General features: G+C 55.9%; 1 protein-coding gene and 1 long non-coding RNA gene across 2 annotated transcripts; both read left to right on the forward strand.

Annotated features, from left to right (window-relative positions):
* Nucleotides 1–22: 22 nt before the first annotated feature.
* On the forward strand, nucleotides 23–15,077 carry LOC137208188 (uncharacterized). The gene is made up of 4 exons (XR_010935523.1): nucleotides 23–2,068; nucleotides 5,597–6,706; nucleotides 13,034–13,154; nucleotides 14,050–15,077. It is a non-coding gene; the product is annotated as an uncharacterized lncRNA (long non-coding RNA).
* Nucleotides 15,078–19,689: 4,612 nt separating this feature from the next.
* PPDPF (pancreatic progenitor cell differentiation and proliferation factor) lies at nucleotides 19,690–21,277 on the forward strand. The gene is made up of 5 exons (XM_067708727.1): nucleotides 19,690–19,847; nucleotides 20,271–20,351; nucleotides 20,570–20,647; nucleotides 20,735–20,831; nucleotides 20,904–21,277. The coding sequence occupies exons 2-5, from the start codon at nucleotides 20,297–20,299 to the stop codon at nucleotides 21,019–21,021; spliced, it is 348 nt and encodes a 115-aa protein (XP_067564828.1). The 5' UTR covers nucleotides 19,690–19,847; nucleotides 20,271–20,296; the 3' UTR covers nucleotides 21,022–21,277.
* The last annotated feature ends 5 nt before the right edge of the window (nucleotides 21,278–21,282 follow it).

Raw genomic sequence — 21,282 nt, forward strand, 5'->3', positions numbered from 1 at the left:
GAGGGATGCAGGGATGCAGGGACAGCGGGCCCGCGGGCGCACGCGAGCGCGACAGGGACGCGAGAGGAGCATGTGGCGAGGGAGGGAGCTACAAAGGCGGAGACGAGACGCACCCGGAGGGAGCGCGGGCGGGGAGAGCCAAACAGGCGGGGGCGGCGAGAGCCGGATGCGGAGAGGGAGCCGAAAGGAGGGAGGCACAGAGATGGAGAGAGGCCTGGAGAGAAACAGCTAACGGCAGAGGGCAGATACCGCAAGGCTGAAACGCCAGGCTCGGGCACGCGAGGGGAGAGCAGCGCAGCGCCGAGCACAAAAAGACATTTGGATCCAAAAGGAGGTCCCAGGGAAGGGCCAGTCCGCGAGGATGGGGCCGGTGGGGGCAGGGGAGGAGCAGGGCAGGCCTGGGGGGTGGCTGAGGTCGGCGTCTGGGCGGCTGTCCTGCCGGCACCTGATTTACGTGGTGCTGTGTTCTGAGGCATCTCTCCGGGGTGACGCAGGGGGTGCAGGCCCCCTGGTGGGACCCCAGAATCTGCTTCTTTCCAAGTCCCCTGCCCCCCATGTGCCTGCCACACAGGTTTGCCCCAGCAGGCCCCCAGAGCCAGGCTCTGCACCCCGGCCCCGTGGTGTGGCACGGAAACTGTGGCCTCCAGGGTCCCCTCAGCTCGGCCAAGTGGCCTGAGGCTGCATCCGCAGATCCAGTCAGCTCACCCTCCCTCCAAGCCCTGGGAAGAACTGTTTTCCACCCTGGGCCCCTTTTGGTACAGGGAACACTTGAAGTCCGCCCCCAGAGCCCACTGAAATCTTTGAGGGCTGCCCTGGTCTGCACACACAGGCCGGGTTCCCAGGGACGCAGAGTTTGCCAAGGAAAGAAATCAGCTCCCAGAGAGAGTCCCAGACTGTGGCCCTGAGGCCTCCCCTCGATCTGTAGGAAGTGCAATGTCCCTGAGGATCCTGGGCAGACCAGGGCAATGACCAAAATGGGTTTCGGGGTGGGGGGGGATGGGTTAGTGAAGACCAGGGTCATGGCCTCTTCCGGGACCTCCAACCTTGTCAGCTCACCCATTACCGCATCTCCCCATGGCCGTGTCTCCATCTGCCTCAGAGCCCGAGGACACTCAGGTTAGGGTCAGGGTCTTGGAGAAGTTGGGGCAGGGTCTCAAAAAATGTGTGTGGGGGGAGCAGAGGCCCAGGGATCAGCACCTCCTGATGGGGCAGTGCCCACGGGGAGCCCCCAGAGGTGGGACCCCCCCAGCAGGTAAGGAAGTAAAGATGGGCCGGGGCAGTGGTTGGGCGCCAAGCAGGTCTCCCTGCCCCATGGGGAGGGTCTCTCCGGGAGGGGAGTGTGTCCGCCCACAGACCGGGCGCTGTATCCGCCCGCAGACCGGGCACTGTGTCCACCCACAGACCGGGCACTGTGTCCGCCCACAGACCGGGCGCTGTGTCCGCCCGCAGACCGGGCGAGAGGGGCTGGCAAGTGACCCGGCACCTCCTCGTCTGCTGATGCCATCAAACGGGAGCCAGGAGTTAAAAATAAACGCCTGTGCGGAAAGCACGGCCCCCCCGCCCTGCCCAGCTGGCCTGTCTAATGCGCCCCCTTCTGCCGAAGGTTAGGCAGGATCTGGGAGATGCCGTGACTGACGGAGGCTGGCATGGGACGGACCGAGGGGGCAGGAGGCCCGGGTCCCTGTGGACGCCACCCCAACTTCCCCCAGGGATCTCCAGCTGCCGGAAGCCTCAGAGGCCTGAAGCACAGGCCTGAGGCTCGCCTCTCTGCTCTGGGCTCACCCGCTGCTGTCGCCTGGCAGGAACCAAACCGCACTGGGCTGCCTGCACCAGGGGCTGGGAGGCCGTGCTCCCCAGAGCAATGGCCGCTGCTAGTGGAAACCAGCGTCCCCCCGCAAGGACCTGCTCGCTGACCTGAGGCAGGGGTCTCCAGTGGTGCCCCCAAGAGGCCTCCGTGTCCCCAGGACTTGCCCATCCGTCCTCAGCCGGACCACCTGCAGGGCCCTGGGAGCCCGAGCAACATGGTGTCTGGAGACGCTGGGCTCACACAGTGGAGACACGGAGGGAGGTATGGTGCTACCTAACCCCGACCAGCAGCGCAGGGCTGCACGGCCGCGTGGTCCAGCTAACTGGTGAACAGCTGCTAACCACCGCGTGGCCCAGCTAACTGGTGAACAGCTGCTAACCACCGCGTGGCCCAGCTAACTGGTGAACAGCTGCTAACCACCGCGTGGCCCAGCTAACTGGTGAACAGCTGCTAACCACCGCGTGGTCCAGCTAACTGGTGAACAGCTGCTAACTACTGAATAGTGTTTAATGACTACTACTAACTACTGATTCGTACTTAATAACCACTGAACAGTACTAAATAACTACTAATCACTGACTGGTACTGAATAACTATGGAATACTAAGCAATACTAAACACTATGTGATGCACTGAACAGCCACAGTCACCAAGCCTTGCGTGGTGGGGCTCCCAGGCAGCCTGAGGACCCATGGACCGAGAGGCAGCTGGGCACAGAGAAGCAAAGCACAGTGCCCAAGGTCACACAGCAAGGAGGGCAGAGCTCGCGGAAGGCTTGGAAGGCCTGAGCTGGGGCAGCGGTACTTCTGGACAAGCCCGCCCAGGTCCCAGCTGTGCTCTTCCCCTCTCCCAGGTCAGGCTCCGCCCCTGTAGCCCTTTTCCCACACCTGAGCCACTGGTCACAGCGGCCCCCGTAGCAGCCAAGGGTATGGGTGGGGGGGACGAGCGAAGAAAGGGCTCCTGCTAATGAGGCTGGTATGGGCTCCCAGGGCACTTTCTGGGCAGCGGGCAGAGGGAGGAGTACAGGCCCCGCCTTCTCAGCCCCTCCTGTAGCTCCCAGGCCCAGACACGAGCTGTTTGGGGCGGGGCGACACAGACAGCCCCCTCTTTGGCGGGCAGGGATTTTCACGAGCCTGGGGAAAGAAGATCCAGCTAAAATTAACCGTTATCAAGCTGTCAGCCCTGGAAATAAACCCGCCTCCCATTGGCTGCGGGTGATGTCACTGCCGGGTTAATAATAACCTGCAAATGCAGAGCTTTCCACCTGTGCGTGTGCCTTCCTGGGGGGCCACGGCCCCAGCAGGTAGGGGCCAGCAACCCGGGTGATGGTCACAGGGGCCCAGACAGCGGCCTGAGGGGGGGCGGGGGGGAGGGAGGGCTGCGGGTGTCTCAGAATGACATCGACCCCTGGCCTCGGGCCACAGGCTGCCCTCTGTCCCTGGGGCATTGGTGTGCATCCTTACATGTGGGGTCAGTCGCACCTGTCTCCCAGCCTACCTGGGCAGCAGGCCCCTGGACGGCCTCAGGGACACATTCCCCTGCCCCTGGCTCTCCAGGCTGGGCACCCAGGGGACTGAGATGCCCTTGAGGCCACAAGTTAAGTGGTCTCCATGGTGAAGAGGTGCTCTTGGCTACCAGATCCCCTCAGAAGAGCAAGGTCACGGCCCCTAATCAGAGAAGGGAGCGGGGCCGGGCCACGTGCACACCAGCAAGCCCCCAAGGCCAGCCAAGGCCCCACCAGCCTGCCAGCCCTGTGCTCGGGTTCTGGGCCATGTGAAAGTAAGCCGGGGCCACTGACTGGGCAGTCCAGGCCCCCAAACACACCTCCTGCCAAACCCAGTGTGTCTGGGAGGGTTTGCGAGGCTGAGGCTGACCTGACCAGCCAGGGAAGCCTAGAGAGGGGGATACAGCCCCTCAGAGAGGACGGCAGCTGGCCTGCCCTGCCCCCACCCATGCCCACCCATGCTGGGGCCACTGGAGCCGTCGGGCCACCGGTACCTGCCACGCAGCAGGGAGCCGTCACCATGGTGAAGGAGCTGCGGCTCGCAGGCTCCTCCCCACAGGCCCTCACTCCCCAGGCACCCGGGGCGGGGGGCAGGCACCCACGCTTAGAGGGCAGCGGCAGCCCTGCCTGCGCTAGCCCAGCTCCCCCTGCTTCCGGCGAGCAGAGAGGGGGTCTGGCGGGCTGGGCCCTGCAGGGTCAGGGGCTCCAGCCTGGCGCCAGGAAGAGGGAGTGGCCAGGCCCCCCATTTGGCCCATTGCAGGCTGGGAGGCCAACCAGAGATGGGGAGGGACCAGCCTCTCGCGCCAAGAAGGGGCAGCCCTGCAGTGGGGCTGGGGACACGGGGGAGAACCAGGGGAGGGCTGCAGGCTCACCAACCCCCTCCACGGCCAGCCTTCTCTGGGCGCAGGAGAAAGAAGGGAGCAGGTGGGCATTTGCTGCATCACCTAGCTTCTCCTGCACCTTGCTCGGTTCCCCTGGGCCCCTGGAGTGGGGGAGGGAGCGGCCTCAGTGCTAAGCCAGCCTCCCCACCCCCAGGTTCAGAAATTTCCCTGGGGAACAGGAAGAGCCTTAGCAGCTCTGCAGCCTGGCTTTTCTGCTCTTTGAACAGAGCTCCCCTCAGCTGGGCAGTTGGGAATAACCTGCCTCAGGAGCCGGTGGCCTCAGGGGCTCTTGGGATGAACTGATGCAGGAGGCTTTGGGCGGGGAAAGGACCGGGCACCAAAGGAGACAGGGCTCCAGCCTGCCCTTGAACGACTTAGAGAAACGTGCACAAATTACAAACGTGCTTGACCACCAGATCAAGAAATAGAGCGCTGCCTCATGCCCTCAAAGCCAACCGCTGCCTTGGCCCCTCCCGCTATACGTCGCTTTGCGTGAATGGAATGTGCACTTTGTGTGCTTTTTTCTGGCTTCTCTCACCTGCTGTCATGTTTGTGACATGCGCCCTTGCTGCTGCATTTGGGAGGTGTTTGGTTTTTTTCACTGCTGTGTAGTATTCCACGTCCAGTTTTGAACTACTGAAAACCCCAGCTTCGGCCTCCGAGCTTGCGGGGACCACCGTGCTCTGCTTGGAGCCCTGCTTCAGGGCTGTGGTCAGACTGTCCCCGGGGAGCCAGGAGGGTGGGCGCTTGAGAGCTCACGGCCCTGAGGGTCCAGTGTCCACTGACTGGAGCAGCTGCTGCCGGACTTCGTCCAGTTTCACAGTCATTTCTGGACACGGGCTGGCCTTCCCGCCACTTCTCTGCGGTTGGAAGCAGGAGTTGAGTCCACACATGTCAACTTCTTTTCTGAAACAATTTCAAACTTACAGAAGAGTTGCAAGAAGGGGACCAAGAACGCTGCCTTATGCCCTGCGTCCACATCACTAATTCTTCATACCTGCCCTGTCTGCTGTATTGTTCTCTGTCTCTCTCTCTGTCCGCTTATATTATTGTCTCTGAAACATTTGAGAAAAGGTTGCATAAATCATTGCCTCGACCCCTTAATACTTCAGTGTACGTTTCCAGTTGATACGATCCCTCAGTCTGCAGTCCAGCTTCTACTTGTGTCACTTGTCCCAGTGATATCTTTCATAGCTGTATTTTTCCCAATCCAGGATCACACGTTGGTTTTGGTGGTCAAGGCTCTTAGTTTCCTTAACCTGAAACAGATCCTCAGCCATTTGTGTCTTTCATGACACAGACGTTTTTAAAGAGAGGAGACAAGCTGTTTTGCAGGATGTCCCTCTGCTGGGGGGTTTTCTCATGTTTCTGCATGAATAGATTCACACTTTATTTTTCCGGCAGGAATTCCACAGGAGCAATGCATGTCAGACAGGCAGGTGCCTGACGTCAGCTTACCCATGAGTGGTGGCGTTATCCTCGACCAACTGATGGAGGTGGTGTCCACCAGCTTTCCCTACTGTGAAGTTACTCTTTTTCCCTTTGTAATGATTAAATACTTAATGAGGATGCACTTTGGATTCGATAAGTATCCTTTTCCTCGTTAAAATCCCTCTCAACTTAGCACTCATGGAGAATTCTTAACTGAATCAATTTTACTGTGATGGTTGTGTTTTTAAGTTATTTATATATTTTTATTTTTGAGTTATACAGAAAATTGACTTTTTGAAAGATGTACAGTTCTGTGAATGTTAGCACAGGTACAGACTCCTGTAGCCACATCAGTTGGGACACAGAATCCCCCAAGACCCTAAAAATCTCCCCTGTGCTCACCCTTTATACTCACCTCTTCCTCCTACTCAGAGTCACGGATCTCTTCCCCATCACCATAGCTTTGTCTTCTTGAGAATGTCATGTAAATGGAAGCCTACAGTGTGTTATCTTTTGGGTCCGGCTTTTCTTTTTTTAAAGTGTTTTTTTTTCCCCATTTATTTATTTATTTATTTTTGGCCGCGTTGGGTCTTTGTTGCTGCGCACGGGCTTTCTCTAGTTGCAGCAAGCGGGGGCTACTCTTCGTTGTGGTGCACAGGCTTCTCATCGCAGTGGCTTCTCTTTGTTGCAGAGCACGGGCTCTAGGCACGCAGGCTTCAGTAGTTGTGGCACATGGGCTCAGCAGTTGTGGCTCACAGGCTCTAGAGCGAAGGCTCAGTAGTTGCGGCGCACGGGCTTGGTTGCTCCATGGCATGTGGGATCTTCTTGGACCAGGGCTCGAACCCATGTCCGCTGCACTGGCAGGCAGATTCTTTTTTTTTTTTTTAACATCTTTATTGGAGTGTAATTGCCTTACAATGGTGTGTTAGTTGCTGCTGTATAACAAAGTGAATCAGCTGTACATAGACATATGTCCCCATATCTCCTCCCTCTTGCGGCAGGCGGATTCTTAACCACTGCGCCACCAGGGAGGTCCCAGGTCCGGCTTCTCTCATTCAGCATAATGCTTTGAGAGTCACCCAGGTGATTACGTGTTTCAGTGGTTCGTTCCTTTTTAACAATGAACGGTATTCCGTGTGTGGATGGACCGCAATTTGCTTATCCTTCACCCACTAGGTGATGTTTGGGTTGTTTCCAGTCTTGGCAGTTATGAATAAAGCCACCATAGGCATTTGTGTACAGGTTTTTGCGAACATAAGTTTGAATTTCTCTTGGACAAATGCCCAGCAGTGGGATCGCTTGATCATTTGTCAGGCATGTGACTCACTTTCTAAGAAGCGGCCACACTGGTCTCCAGGGTACTGGTACCATTTCGCATACCACAGCAGCCTGTGAGAGTTCCAGTTGCTCCACGCCCTCAACAGCACTTGTTCTCGTCAGTCTCTTGTTGGAGATTTTGTTTTAGCTCTTCTAATGGGCGTGCGAGGCTATCCCATCCTGGTTTTAATTCCATTTCTCTTATAACTGATGACGTTGAAGAACTTTCCCTGTGCTGAATGCTGCATTCTCTTTAGTGAAGTTCCGTTCAGGTCTTTTATCCTTTTAAAAACAAACAGCTGTATTGAGATGTCACTTACATACCGTAAAGTACATATATAGAAAGCGTAATGCAGTGGCTTCTAGTGCATTCAGAGTTGTGCAACCACCATCATAATCTAACTTCTGAACATTTTTACCACCCCAGAGAGAAACCCCGCGCTATTAGGTAGTCACTCCCCTACCCCGAAGCAAGCCCCTGGCAACCACGAATCTACTTCCTGTCTCTGTGGGCTTGCCTGTTCTGGGCATTTCATATAAATGGAATCCTACAGGACCGGACACTTTCACTTAGAGTGTTTTCAGGCTCATCCACACTGTAGCATGTGTCAATAGTACCTCATTCCTTAGTTACACCATGTTTGGTCGTCATTCGTCAGTTGATGGGCATCTGGGTCGTTCCCAGTTTTTACATACTAGGAATGACGCTGCCATGAACATTCCTGTCTAAGCTCTCTGTGTGGATATATGTTTTCACTTATCCTGAGTAGATATCTAGGAATAGAATTGTTGGGTCATATGGTGACTATATTTAAACTGTTTTCCACAGCAGCTGCACCATTTTACATTCCCAACAGCAATGTAGGAGCGTTCCAGCATCTCCACATCCTCACCAACATTTGTTATGGGTCTGTCTTTTTGATTACAGTTATTCTATGGGTCTGAAGTGGTGTCTCATTGCAGTTTTGACCTGCAGTTCCCGAAAGACTAATGATGTTGAGCATCTTTTCATGTGCTTATCAGCCATATGTATATCTTCTTCGGAAAAATGTCTGTTCAGAGCCTTAGCCCGATCTTTCAGTGGGTTGTTTATTTTCTTAGTGTGGAGTTTTGAGAGCTCTTTCTGTATTCTGAATACAAGGCCTTCACCAGATATTTGACTTGCAAATATTTTCTCCCTGTCTGCGGCTTGCCTTTTTATTCACTTAACAGTCATTCGTAGCACAAAAGTTTTTCATTTTGATGAAGTCCAATGCACCCAATTTTTTCTTGTGTGGAATGATCCATTGACATTGGCAAACCCCAGATCACAAAGATTTTCTCCCCTCTTTTCTTCTAAAAGTGTTATAGTTTTACGTTTCACACTTACATACAATATCCATCTTGAGTTAATTTTCCTATAAGGTGTGAGATTTAGGTCAAGATTCATTTTTCTTGCATATGGATGTCCAGTTCTTCCAGCATCATTTGTCTAGAGATTATACTTTCTCCATTGAATTGCTTTTGCACCTTTTTCAAAGTACCATTGGACCTATGTGTGGAGCTATTTCTGGACTCTGTTCTGTTACACTGATTTTTGTGTCTATCTCCACACCAAGACCACACTGAATCAATTATTGCAGTTTTATAGCAATTGCTAAAATCAGGAAGTGTGTGAAAAGAATAATCTCTTTAACAAATGGTGCTGTGATAATTCTACATCCATTTGCAAAAGAATGAAGTTGGATCCCTACCTCACACCACATACAAAAATTAACACGAAATGGACCAAAGGCCCAATAAATCTATAAAACGGTTAGAAGAAAACATAGGTGTAAATCTTCGTGACCTTGGATCTGGCAATAGATTTTTAGATATGACACCAAAAACACAAGCAAAAAAGAAGAAATAGGTAAATTGAACTTCATCAAAATTTCAAACTTTCATGCAACAAAGGATACTATCAAGAAAGTGAAAACACAACCTACAGAATGGGAGAAAACATTTTCAAATCATAATGAGTAAGGGTCTAGTGTTCAGAATATATAAGGAACACTTACAACTCCATAATAAAAAGACAAATAACCCAATTTTTAAATGACCAAAGGATATGAATAAACATTTATCCAGAGAAGATACACAGATTGTCAATAGGCACCTGAAAAACTGCTCAACGTCATTAGTCATTACGTACCTAGAAACAGACCATCAAAATATATGAAGCAAAACTGTCTGAACTGAAGGAAGAAATAGAGAGTTCTACACTAATGGAGACTTCAACACTCCCCTCTCAATAAAGGACAGAGCAACCAGAGAGAAGATAAGGAAACAGGGGACTGAAATAATGTGCTAAACCAACTAGATGGAACAGACATGTGCAGAACACCCCACCCGACAACAGAACACACATTCTTCTCAAGTGCACATGGGACAATTTCTACAATAGACCATGTGTTAAGCCCACAAATTAAATCTCAGTAGATTTTTTAAGATAGATATCATACAAAGTGTCTTCTTCAACCACCATGGGATAAAGTTAGAAATCAGTAACAGAAGTAAAATTCACAACTATGTAGAAATTAAACAACACACTCAAACAACCAATGGATCAAAGAAGAAATCACAAAGAAAATTAGAAAATGCTTAGAGATGACTGATAATGAATATACAACATATCAAAACTTATGAGACATAGAAAATAATAATGCTAAGGGTAAAATTTATAGCTATACACACTTACATTAAAAAACAAGAAAGATCTCAGACTTCCCTTGTGGCGCAGTGGTTAAGAATCCGCCTGCTAATGCAGGGGACACGGGTTTGAGCCCTGGTCCGGGAAGATCCCACATGCCGCGGAGCAGCTAAGCCCATGTGCCACAACTACTGAGCCTGAGCTCTAGAGCCCACGAGCCACAACTACTGAAGCCCGTGTCCCTAGAGCCCGTGCTCCGCAACAAGAGAAGCCCGCGCACCACCACGAAGAGTAGCCCCCACTCGACACAACTAGAGAAAAGCCCGTGCGCAACAATGAAGACACAACACAGCCAACAATTTTAAAATATAAATAAATAAATTTTTAAAGTTTAAAAAAAATAAACAAGAAAGATCTCACATCCTCAACCTAACTTTACACCCTAAGGAACTAGAAGAAGGACAAACTAAACCCAAAGCTGGAAGAAGGAAGGAAGTAGTAAGATTAGAGAAGAGCTCAGTGTGATATAGAATAAAAGCAGTAGAGAAAATCAGTGGAGCCAACAGGTGGTTCTTTGAAAAAAATCCACAAAATGTCCTTTAGCTTCATAGGCGAAGAAAACAAAGAGAGAAGCTTCAAATTACTGCACCAGAACTAAGTCCTCCTATACATGGTCAAATGATGTTTGACTAGAGTGCCAAGACTACAGGGAAAGAAGAGGCTTTTCAACCAACGGTGCTGGAAAACTGGCTACCCACCTGCGAAAGAATGAAGATGGACCCTTACCTACACTATATACAAAAATTAACTCAAAATGGATGGAGGACCTAAAGGTAAGACCTAAAACTATAAAACTCTTAGAAGAAAACAGGAAAAAACCTTCATGACACTGCATTTGGTGATTATTTCTTGAATATAACACCAAGAGCACAGGTAACAGAAGGAAAAAAAATAGACAAATTGGACTTCATGAAAAAAATTTTAAATTTGCACCTCAAAAGAAACTATAAACAGTAAAAACGCAGCCCACAGAACGGAGGAAAATAGTTGCAAAGCAGATATCTGATGAGGAATTGATATCCAGAATATATAAAACTCCTAAAATTCGGGCTTCCCTGGTGGCGCAGTGGTTGAGAGTCCGCCTGCCGATGCAGGGGACGCGGGTTCGTGCCCCGGTCCGGGAAGATCCCACATGCCGCGGAGCGGCTGGGCCCGTGAGCCATGGCCGCTGAGCCTGCGCGTCCGGAGCCTGTGCTCTGCAACGGGAGAGGCCACAGCAGTGAGAGGCCCACGTACCGCAAAAAAAAAAAAAAAAACTCCTAAAATTCAACAAGAAAACAAACAGCCTAATTCAAAAATGAGAAGAATACTTGAACAGACATTTCTCCAAAGAAGATATACGAGTGGCCAAGAAGCACATGAAATGCAGCTCAACATCACTGATCATTAGGGAAATTCAAATCAAAACTACCATGAGATACCACATTGAGAGAATGTAGAGAAATATGAACACCTGTGCACTGTTGGTAAGAAGGTAAAATGGTACAGCCACTATGCAAAACACTATGGTAGTTCCCAGAAATATTCAAAATAGAATCACCACGTGATCCCGCAGCTCTACTTCTGCGTATATACCCTGGAGAACTGAAAGCAGGGTCTCAAAGAGATATTTGTACACCCATATTCACAGCAGAATTATTCAAAATAGTTAAAATGTGGAAGTGGATCCAAGTGTCCGTAAGCAGGTGAATGCATAAGCAAAGTGTGGCCTATGCATGCAGTGGAATATCGTTCAGCCTGGAAAAGGAAAGCAATTCTGAAACAAGCTACACCACGGGTAAAGCTCGAGGACAGTACGTACCAGGTAGCCAGTCACAGAAAGACAAATACTGTGTGATCCCACCTACACGAGACACTTAGTCAAAATCATACGAAGAGAAGGTCAAAGGATGCTTCTGGGAGGAGGGGAAATGGGGAGGGCTCGCTTAGTGGGGGCAGAGCTTCAATTCTACAAGATGAGCAAGCTTTAGAGACGGCTGGCGCTGATGGCTGCACAACACTATGAATGTATTTATTACCACCGAACCGCACCCTTCAGAATGCTTAAGATGGGAACTCCCTGCAGTCCAGTGGTTAGGACTCTGCTTTCACAGCCGAGGCCCAGGTTCAATCCCTGGTCGGGCAACTAAGGTCCTGCAAGCCGGCAGCACGGCCCAAGGAAAACAAAAATGGTTAAACTGTTATGTGTATTTTACTGCAATAAAAAAAAAATTGGAAAAAAAAAGAAAGTACTAAAAAAAAATAAAATAAAATAAAATAAAAAAAGAAAGTACTGATGTGTGCTACAATATGGATGAACTTTTTTTTTTTTTTTTGCGGTACGCGGGCCCCTCACTGTTGCGATCCCTCCCGTTGTGGGACACAGGCTCCGGACGCGCAGGCTCAGCGGCCATGGCTCACGGGCCCAGCCGCTCCGCGGCACGTGGGATCTTCCCAGACCGGGGCACAAACCCGCGTCCCCTGCATCGGCAGGCGGACTCCCAACCACTGCGCCACCAGGGAAGCCCAACACGGATGCACTTTGAAAACAGTACGCTGAGTGAAAGAAGACACACACAACAGACCAGACCACATGCTGTGTGATTCCATTTATATGAAACGTCCAGAACAGGCAAAATCATAGAGACAGAAAGTAGATTAATGGGGCTGAGGGAGGGGCGTCGCTTAATGGATACAGGGTTTCATTTGGGGCTGGGGATGAAATGCTTTGGAACTAGATAGAGGTGATGGTTACACAGCATTGTCAATGTATTCAATGGTTGCCACTAAATTGCCCACTTTAAAATGGTTAGTTTTAGTTTATGGGAATTTTACCTCAATAAAAGGATTCGGGCATTGCAATTTCTCTAGATTCTTATCTTTCAAAAAGGTTTTAGTTCTCAGATCACTCGTGTTTCCGTGTTAATTTTAGGATCTACAGCTTTTAAAACTTTTGCTGAGATTTTTATTGGAATCGCACTAAACCTATATGTCAGTGTGGAGGGAACCGATGTCTTTACTGTGTTGGGTCTTCATTTATTGGGCCTTCTTTGATTTCTTTCATTAGCTTTAATTTTTGGCCTACAAATCCTATACGTGTTTTATTAGGTTTATAGCTAAGTGTTTCATGTCAGAGTGTCACTCTTATAAATGGTATTTACAGAAATTTCTGCTTGTAAAATCCCTAGCGGGCAGGACTACGATGTTTGCCCACTGACTTTGTATCTTGCTAATCTCATTCACTCTGTTAGGCTTTTTATAGATTCCTGGATGACAGACCACCACGTTGTCTGTGAAGAGGGACAGTTTTAGTTCTCACTTGTAATCAGTATGCCTTTTGTTTCTTTTTCTTGCCTCATTGTACGGGCCATGACTTCCAGTAGACGCTGAATATTCATCGCAGGAGTGGACATCTTTGCTCCCTACCCAGTCCTGGTGGGAGGACCCTGTCTTTCTCCATCAAGCACGGTGTCTGTTGGCCGTACTTGCTGGGAGTTCGCGGGTGTAAGCAATGCTCCTTACAAGATTGAAGACGTCCTCTTCTGTTCCTCGTTTGCATGGTTTTGATCATGAATGTGTTTGCCAAAGCTCATTCCCCGTCATTTGACACGAGCTCACGCTTGTGTGCTGGTGCATTTTTACAGCAGCCCCTTTAAGGCCTTTGTCAGTCATTACAGCATCTGCCACCCCAGAGTCAGCGTTTGCTGGCTGTGTGCTGCTTCTCAGGCCAGCCGAGCTTCTCCTGACGCTTTGCCCCGGGTAATTCTATTTTATTTTTAATTCTTTTGGCCGCACCGTGAGGCTTGCAGGGTCTTGGTACCAGGGATTGGACCCAGGCCCTCAGCAATGAAAGCTCGGAGTCCTAACCCCTGGACCACCAGGGAATTCCCTCGCCGAGTAATTTTAGACCTCACCCTGAGGTTCGGTATTCTCGAGGAATAAACGCTGATTTGTCGTACACCTCGGGTGGAACTCCAGGGCACCGAAGTGCTCGCTTCTGACAGTTGTTCCCAGGTTTGTATTTGCTTTCTGGGGAGAGAGTCTTTCTGACCTCCTCACGCCTTCACGCTGGAAACCTGTAATGTCTTTCACTACACAATTCACCCTTTCATCAACTGTATTTCTTGAACGCCCACAACAGGGCTGAGTCTTTCTTAGCCACTGGGGACTGAACAGGTGCAAGGTCAGCCCTCCTAGATTTTACTTAACCAGCAAAAAAACCAATTAGGTTATTTCCAGTAGTGAAAAGTGCTATAAATAGTGACTTTCACCAAGCACCTGCCATGCGCCAGGTCCTGGCGCTTCCCGTTTTACCCACAAGGACGCTGGGAAACAGCAAAGTGCTCCCACATCGTAGGCATTCATTAAACATTCGTCAGCAGTTTTATTTCTTCTGCAGATGGTGGCCTCACCTACAGAGGCCCAGCTCCTGCTAGAGAGCCCGGCAGTCACTGCCACCAGAGAAGAGGTCTTCTGACCGGAAGGCAAGGGGCGGCCCGTGCCGTGGTCCTGGTGGGGAGCAGGTGGAGGAGCCCCGAGGGCCCCACCCTGCTCGGACTTTCCAGAGCCCTCACCTCACCCCCAAACGCCTGCGGCCACAGCAACCACGCAGGCACCGTGACAGCAAAGGCCCCTGGGTTAGAGCAGCACCTGGCCCCTCCCGTCCGGTCTTCACGGAACACCCGTCAGGAAGGCGCCGTCACCACCCCAATCCTGGCGGGAGGGGATGGGGCTCGGGAACAGCCGGGACCCGAACCCCAGGCCCAAGCCTTGCCCCCCCAGCCTTGGGAGCCCATGGCCATCAGCCGTCCTGCCCCTTCCGCAGTGCAGACGTCCTGCGTGTGGCCATCTCCAGCCCTCCCGACGATTTTCCTGTCACAGCTTCCCGGGTGGCTGGAGGCTCACGTGTTGCGTCCTGACCCCGCGCCCAGCCTGCCCACCCTGAGCCCTGCAGGAGCCTCCAAGCACACGGGCCATCACCCCCTGGGGCCAGCGGAAGGGAAGGGCTGACCTCTCCTGAGCTTGGCCCTTGTCCCAGACCCCGTCACCACCCACCCTGAAGATGGAGCAGCCCCTGCCCAGGCCTCGCGGGTCACCATTGGCCGCTGGGGTTTGGGAACCTGCATGAGCCTGTGTTTCCCCAAGGCTGGAGCCGCACCCGGGGGTGGCCAGCAAGACAAGGGCCCTGAGGTGGACCCAGCGCCTCCGAGGACACCAGACGGGGGTGCAGGCCCTCTGGGGGTCATCCCGTGCCATCTACGCATGGGCTGGGGTGGACCAGATGGAGGCCGAGACCCCTCACCCCTTCCCCCGTTCTAACCAGGGTCCCCGATGCCAGCCGTGGGGAGTGACTGGCGGAGCCCCACCTTCCTGGCTTAGTAAATACAGCCTTTACACATTCGCTTTTAAAAAAACAAACAAAACAAACGCTCTTTATGGATTATCTGATCTTGAAGCCGTTGGTGAGGTTGAGAGTGAGGCGGACAGGGCCAGGCTGGCCCAGCAGGCTGCTGGAGGGTGGCCTGGGGAGGTGCGAGATGCCGCCACCAGGGCTCCTTCAGGGAAGGCCTCCCCGCCCGGCCAGGAGTGGTCAGCACACAGCCCCCACCGCCCCTCCTCCAGGGTCGGCCTGGGCCGCAGAGCCGCCACACCCCAGGCTCACTTCCCCCGCTGGCTGCCTGGGGCCTGACGCAGGTCACCCTGACAGTCTCTCCTCGCTCCAGGGCTCCCCATGGGACCGCCGCAGCCCCACTGGGCAGCCACCTGAGCTGACACCACCTCTCGCCCAGTGCTGCGTCCTCCCGGCTCCCCCCACAGGTGCAGGTCACCAACACACATCCTGCACCCCAACCTCTGCCTCAGCAGCTGCTCCCAAGACACTTCTAGAGGAGGGAATTCCAGACAGTAAGTGGCCACAGCGGGTCACAGCTGCGTGCCCTGCCGGCCCAGGGTCCCAAACCCTGGAGGCCAAGGGTGACCCCAGGGCACGGCTGGCCTCGCCCTCAGCCCCGGAGGCACAGGCTTCACAGGCTCTGCCCAGCGAGGGGGTCACGTGGCCTGGTCAGCCTAAGGAGGGCCCTGCTGGCCGAAGCCAGAGAACCTGGGTGGAGAGAACGGAACAGAGTTGAGGGCCAGCAAGCTCTGAATGTGGAAGAGGGAGCAATAGCCCCCAGGAAGTCTCAGCTCCGAGCTGGGCAAGGGGCAGCCAGAGAACCCCTCCCGGTACTTGTCCCCCCTCCCCGAACCCTCCTCCCCAGCTGCCCAGGCCTGAGCCAGGCCCAGGGAGCCCCAGGGAGGCAGCAGCCTGGGCCCCACGGGGAACAGATGGGGGTGTGGCTGTGTCGGGGCCGTCCCAGGGGCCCGGCACTGTTTGTGAGCCGGGCGGAGGAGAGGCTGCGGAGGCCCCGGGGGCGGGATGGCCCAGGCTGTGAGGCCAGCACAGAGTGACAAAGGTGCCACATGCTCTCCCCCACCCCATCCCCTGGGGAGCCCCTGGGACATCTCATCTTCTGCTCCCCTCCGGGAGGCAGAACCTAACTTCAACCTCCCCATACCCACAGCCCAGTGCACCACGGCTCTCTCCAGCCCCAGGGCCTTTGCACCTCCCTGCACTAGTGCTGAGACAGCACGTCCTCAGCCTCTGGGGACTGAGCCTGGAGAGGGCAGGGGCTACTGCTCACCGCCCCTGGCACACCTGGTCTTGCACTGCCTGCCTCGCCGGCGGGTTACCATGGCTCTGGATGGCTGGAAGCCACAGCAGCAAGGCCAGCACCAGCCTCCCTCCCCGAGCCCCTCCCAGCAGAAGCCCTGGTGGCCCTCCTGGCCCTAAGCTGACCCTGTTCTCCAGAGCAGCCCCCAAGTCTCAGCTCTCTCTGCTCAGCCCCCGCCATGGGATGGCTCTACCCCAGGGGCCCCGACCCATCTGGCCTCCCACTTCTCACACTGCTGCTCCCCCCTCCCCCGGGAGTACTCGGCATGCCTCCTGGGCCCCTGGAATGGCACCAACCCTCATTCCCCCAGCTGTGTCCCCTCCTGAGTGACCACCAGGTTCAGGATTTGGACAGGTCACCTCGCCAAACCCTACCCCCTCCTGACCATATGAGCGGTCCATGGCCCTGGGCAGGCCCCTCATGCTGGCCTCCCCAGCTTCAGGCCCTGGCACCCCAGTCCTGTTGGAGGCATGCATGAGGGGCACCCCACGAGATGCCCACACACTCAGCCGCTGACCACAGGGACACGGGAGTTCACAGAAGGGGCAGAGAGCCCTGTGGCTGAGGGTCCTTCAGAGCAAGACAAGCCTGGGTCTTGCTGGAACATTCCATCCTCCTGATGTCAACTGCACTGACCAATCTGCCCTGTCAGTGAGCCCTCAGGCCTGGCTGCCTCTCCCACTGCAGGTCCTGCCACTGGCCCCCCACCCCGTCCAAGGCCAGCAGCCCCCCTGCTCTTGCCCGGCAGCTCTGAGCACTGGGCCCTCCGCAGCTCCCCCTCAGCTGAAGCCTGACAACCCCTCTCCTGTCCCCCCTCACCGAGTGGGGATCCTCCTTCTAGGCCTGCCCCTCTGCTGGAAGGGGCGCCTACCTGACTCACCCCCACTCCCCATGCCCGGCCGAGCCATTTGCACACAGTAGGTGCTCAGCCAACCCAAGCACTGGGTGAACAGAGCAGCACACGGTCCAGTCAGGGTCCCCGTCTCACTCAGAGACCCCTGTCAGCGCCCCTGCCTGGCTCCTGTGTCCCTACCACAAACCCACGAAGGCGGTGCCCTTGTCCTCAGTTTCCCCAGCACGCGGCCAGGGCTGGCACCCGCCACCTTCGCAAACCACACAACACCCAATCCAATCGTGCTTCGAGCTCGCCGGGGGCTGCCCCCCACTTGGGGACGGCCCCGATGCTGCCAGCTTCCAACCGCTGGTGTGTCTCAGGGGTGGGCAGGAGGGGTAGACACGTGCAACCGGGCAAGTCGGTGGGCTGGGGTGAGGGCGCTCTGCTGCCCATCCCAGGCAAACACGTGGTCAGGGGCTGGCAGCAGAGCTGAGACCAGAGGGGAGAGGCTGCCCCGCACAGTGGGCAGCTCTGTGAGGCCCTGAGCAGAGCTGATGGCCAGAGCCCACATGGACCCAAGTGGCCAACAACCGAGCAACAGGGCCCTGGTACATTTGATCCATGACCAGGCTCAGGGTTTGGTGAGCATGGGAGGAGTGGGGGATGGCAAACGGCCCTTAAGAATTAAATCTGATTTGCAGTAAAGTCACCATCCAGAATTAACGCCCTGGAGGAGGGCAGGAAGACGGCCAGGCCGTGCCTGTGGTGACCGTGGGAAGCAAAGGTCTCTGGCTGTGAAGGGAGGTTGGGGTGAGGGCTTGGGGGGCCACGCGTCCCTCCTTCAGGGTCTTGTCTCACGGCTATGAGCAATCCAGCTGACCCTCGCTGTGAACCACGGTTATCTTGGAAGCCCATGAAAGATGTGGCTGGAGGGGTGGCAGGGAGAGACGCTGGAACCGTCCTTTTCCCGGTGACCAGCAGAGGTCCAGTCCATGGGGACACCAGGAAGAGACGGGGAAGGCCGAGAAGGAATGAGAGTCACCTGGGCCAGGTAGCTGCACCTCCTCCAGGGTCCCCTGGCCACACTGCAACCCAAGCCAGGTCGCAGTTAGGAGGTCAGCAGCTTTGACCCCCACACAGCCCAATAAAGGGTTACATTCAGGGGCAGCAAGGCTGCTCCCCTCCTGGGGCCTCAGTTTCTCCGTCTCCTGAGTGAGAAGTTGGACTGAGGCTCAGGAATCCTGGAGGGGTCCTTGAGGGGGTGTGAGGATATAGAGGGCCCAGCCCAGGGGGTTATGGGATCTTCCTGATGGCCCCCCCACCGAAGCCACCACAGATCTCCTGAGACCCTCGCAGCCAGCAGGGGCGAGACTGCCCAGCTAGGGCCTACTGCCAAAGAGCCAGGGAGAGGACAGGGGGACTTCTCCTCCCTACAGAGGGAGGCTAGGGGTCGGGGGGGGGGGGGCGGGGAAGGCCGATTTCCACATTGGAAAGGAAGTCCTCCTCCCGGTTGAAGAGCCAGGGTGTGGCAGGGCCCAGGCCCTGCACGGAACATTCTGGGGCTGCCCAAAACTGGGGGCCTCGCCTCCAGCTACTGGTGACATCCCCAAACAGAGGTCTTTACCCCACCCACTGACATAAGCTTCCCCTCTGCCTGCCCTCCTTTCCTCTCTCCCTCCTCCCCCACCCATGCCTTGCAAGCAGCTGGATGCAAGCTGGCACTGAGAACGGGGAGTGGGTTCCAGAGCCCCCAGAGCTGTGAGGGAGACATGGGTGGGCTCCCCAGCTTCCCACCTGCAATGAGGTCCCTGAAGGGCTGGAAAGCTAGAGGCACACAGCTCGTTCTGGGTGGCACCCAGGCCGACAGCTGGGGGAGGGCACCCGCTGGCGGGGGCCCACGTCTGGTTGAGCAGATGTCCCCCCAGTATGGGTGAGAGTGGGGAGTGCCCCATCCTGAGCAGAGAAGGCCAGAGCAGAGGGGCACTGCGAGGGCTGGGCCTGCGGGGCTCAGCCCGGGACTGGGGGCAGCGGCAGAAACAGACCGGAAGTGCAGGGGCCACCGTCCGGCACCCCCGCCGCCTCCACGGAGCTGGAAAGGTGGAGACAGGCTGGACCAGCAGCAGGCCTGGGTCCAAAAGGATGGCCAGGGCCCGGGAAGGTGGGACGAGAGGTGGGAGGGAGACAGGCCCTGCTCTAGGACTGGGGCAGCGGTTATTTAACCACCCCAAGCCCAGGCCAGGCCTGGATGCGCTGCCCGGGCAGCCCAGGTCGGACGGACGCTGCAGGGCTGGACTTCCTCCAAGGGCAGCCAGCTAGGGCCAAGCCACGGGGGCGGGGCAGGGCAGGGCGGGGCGGGGCCAGGCTGAGCTTGGGGCGCGGCCTAGTAGGCCTCGCAGGGGTCCTGGGCGGGACTGGAGCCTAGCAGGGGCGTGGCCTCGCCGGGGCTGGGGCGGGGCCTGGATCGGGGCGGGGCTCGCAGGGCCCGGGGCGGTGCCGCCATATAAGGGGGCGCGTCCGCGCGTGCGCGCCCGGCGCGTCTGGGTCGTGGAGCCGTCGGCCGCGGTCTCCTGTGCCGATGGACTCAGTGGCCTAGCGCCCCGGTTCCCGCCGTCCGTGATCGAGCGCCGAGGCCCGCGAGGGGTCGCCGCCGAGGTGAGGGCCCGGGCGGCGCGTGGGTGGAGTCTAGCGGCCCGAATAGGAGCGACGGCTGGCGGGGCGGACCGCTCGGCGTCCGGGAGGACCGAAGAGCGCGGGTGGGAGGGGGCGGCGGGCAGGGCCCGGGGCGCGGAGCTGGGAGCGCGCCGGCTGCAGGCAGGGCCGCTTCCCGGAGCCCCAGGCCGGCGGCCCCGCGCACAAAGCGCCTTTGTTGTCCCGCGCGGCCTGTTCGGGCTGGTTAGAGCCGCCCGCGCGGAGAGGGCGGTCCCGGAGTTCCGGAGCCCCGCCTCGGCTCGGTAAACAAACCTGGCGTCCGCCCCTCCCGGGAACCCACGCGGCTGACCCTGTGGTCCGGGTGGGGAGTGCCCTTCGCGAGAGGCAGCGGTGACCGAAGGGGCTCCCCGACCCCCGCGTGCGCAGGTTTCCACCAGCCCACAAGCAAGAGCATGGCAGCCATCCCCTCCAGCGGCTCACTCGTGGCCACCCACGACTACTACCGGCGTAAGTAAGCCCCTTGCCCGCCCCCCCACCAAGTCTGACCCGCGCTCCCCCACCCAGCTTGTGGTGTCAGCTCCAGTTCCTTGAGAATCCGTATCCGAGTGGGGAGTGAGCGGCTAAGGACCCCTGGCATTGCCTGTGCTGACAGGCAAAGCCAGACCTTGGTCCGGTGGGCTGGGGGCTCAGTGCCCTGTGGAGCTGACCTGGCCTCTTCTCTCCAGGCCGCCTGGGCTCCACTTCCAGTAACAGCTCCTGCGGAAGTGCCGAGTACCCTGGGGAAGGCATCCCCCGCCACCCCGGTGAGCGCAGGTCCACCCCTGGCTGTCCCCAGGGACTGACTGGAGGGGGTGGGTAACAGTACCGTGACCTCACTTTGCTTCTCTCAGGTCTCCCCAGAGCTGACCCGGGACACTGGTGGGCCAGCTTCTTTTTCGGGAAGTCCACTCTCCCGTTCATGGCCACAGTGTTGGAGTCCCCAGCGCAGTGAGTCCACCTTCCTGGGGGCCGTGGGGGGGGGCAGGTGGTAGCAGCCTCTGACCACGTGCTCTCCTCCAGCTCAGAACCAGCCCAGGCCTCCACCGGCATGATCACCTGTGACCTGGCTCGGGAAGCCGTGGGGAAGCAGCAGCCTGGCGGCCAGCCTGGCCAAACCAACTCCAAGCCCCCGTCCTGAGTGGCCACCACCAGCTGCCGGGCGGGCTTCCTCCCCAGGCACTGGGCTCATCAGAGCCCCCCTCCTTCCCCTCCCTGAGAGTGATCAGGCTGCAGCCAACACAAGCAGTTGGGTTTTTAATATCAAAACAGCAAAACACCAAAAAGGAAGTTGAGAGAACTCCACTCTTTACTGTCCAAGCCACGTGAGAGCCTTCCCGGCACCCTCTAACCTGTGCCTTGCACCGAGTAGAAAATAAACAAGCAGCCAGCAGCCACATGG

Source organism: Pseudorca crassidens, chromosome 15 (assembly GCF_039906515.1).
Source record: "Pseudorca crassidens isolate mPseCra1 chromosome 15, mPseCra1.hap1, whole genome shotgun sequence".
In the NCBI taxonomy this organism is placed as follows: Eukaryota; Metazoa; Chordata; class Mammalia; order Artiodactyla; family Delphinidae; genus Pseudorca; species Pseudorca crassidens.

Coding starts and splice junctions, on each gene's coding strand:
- PPDPF (XM_067708727.1), top strand. CDS start 20,297: ATGGCAGCCATCCCCTCCAGCGGCTCACTCGTGGCCACCCACGACTAC. Junction 20,648..20,734: donor AGGCATCCCCCGCCACCCCG/GTGAGCGCAGGT, acceptor TGCTTCTCTCAG/GTCTCCCCAGAGCTGACCCG. Junction 20,832..20,903: donor GTGTTGGAGTCCCCAGCGCA/GTGAGTCCACCT, acceptor GCTCTCCTCCAG/CTCAGAACCAGCCCAGGCCT.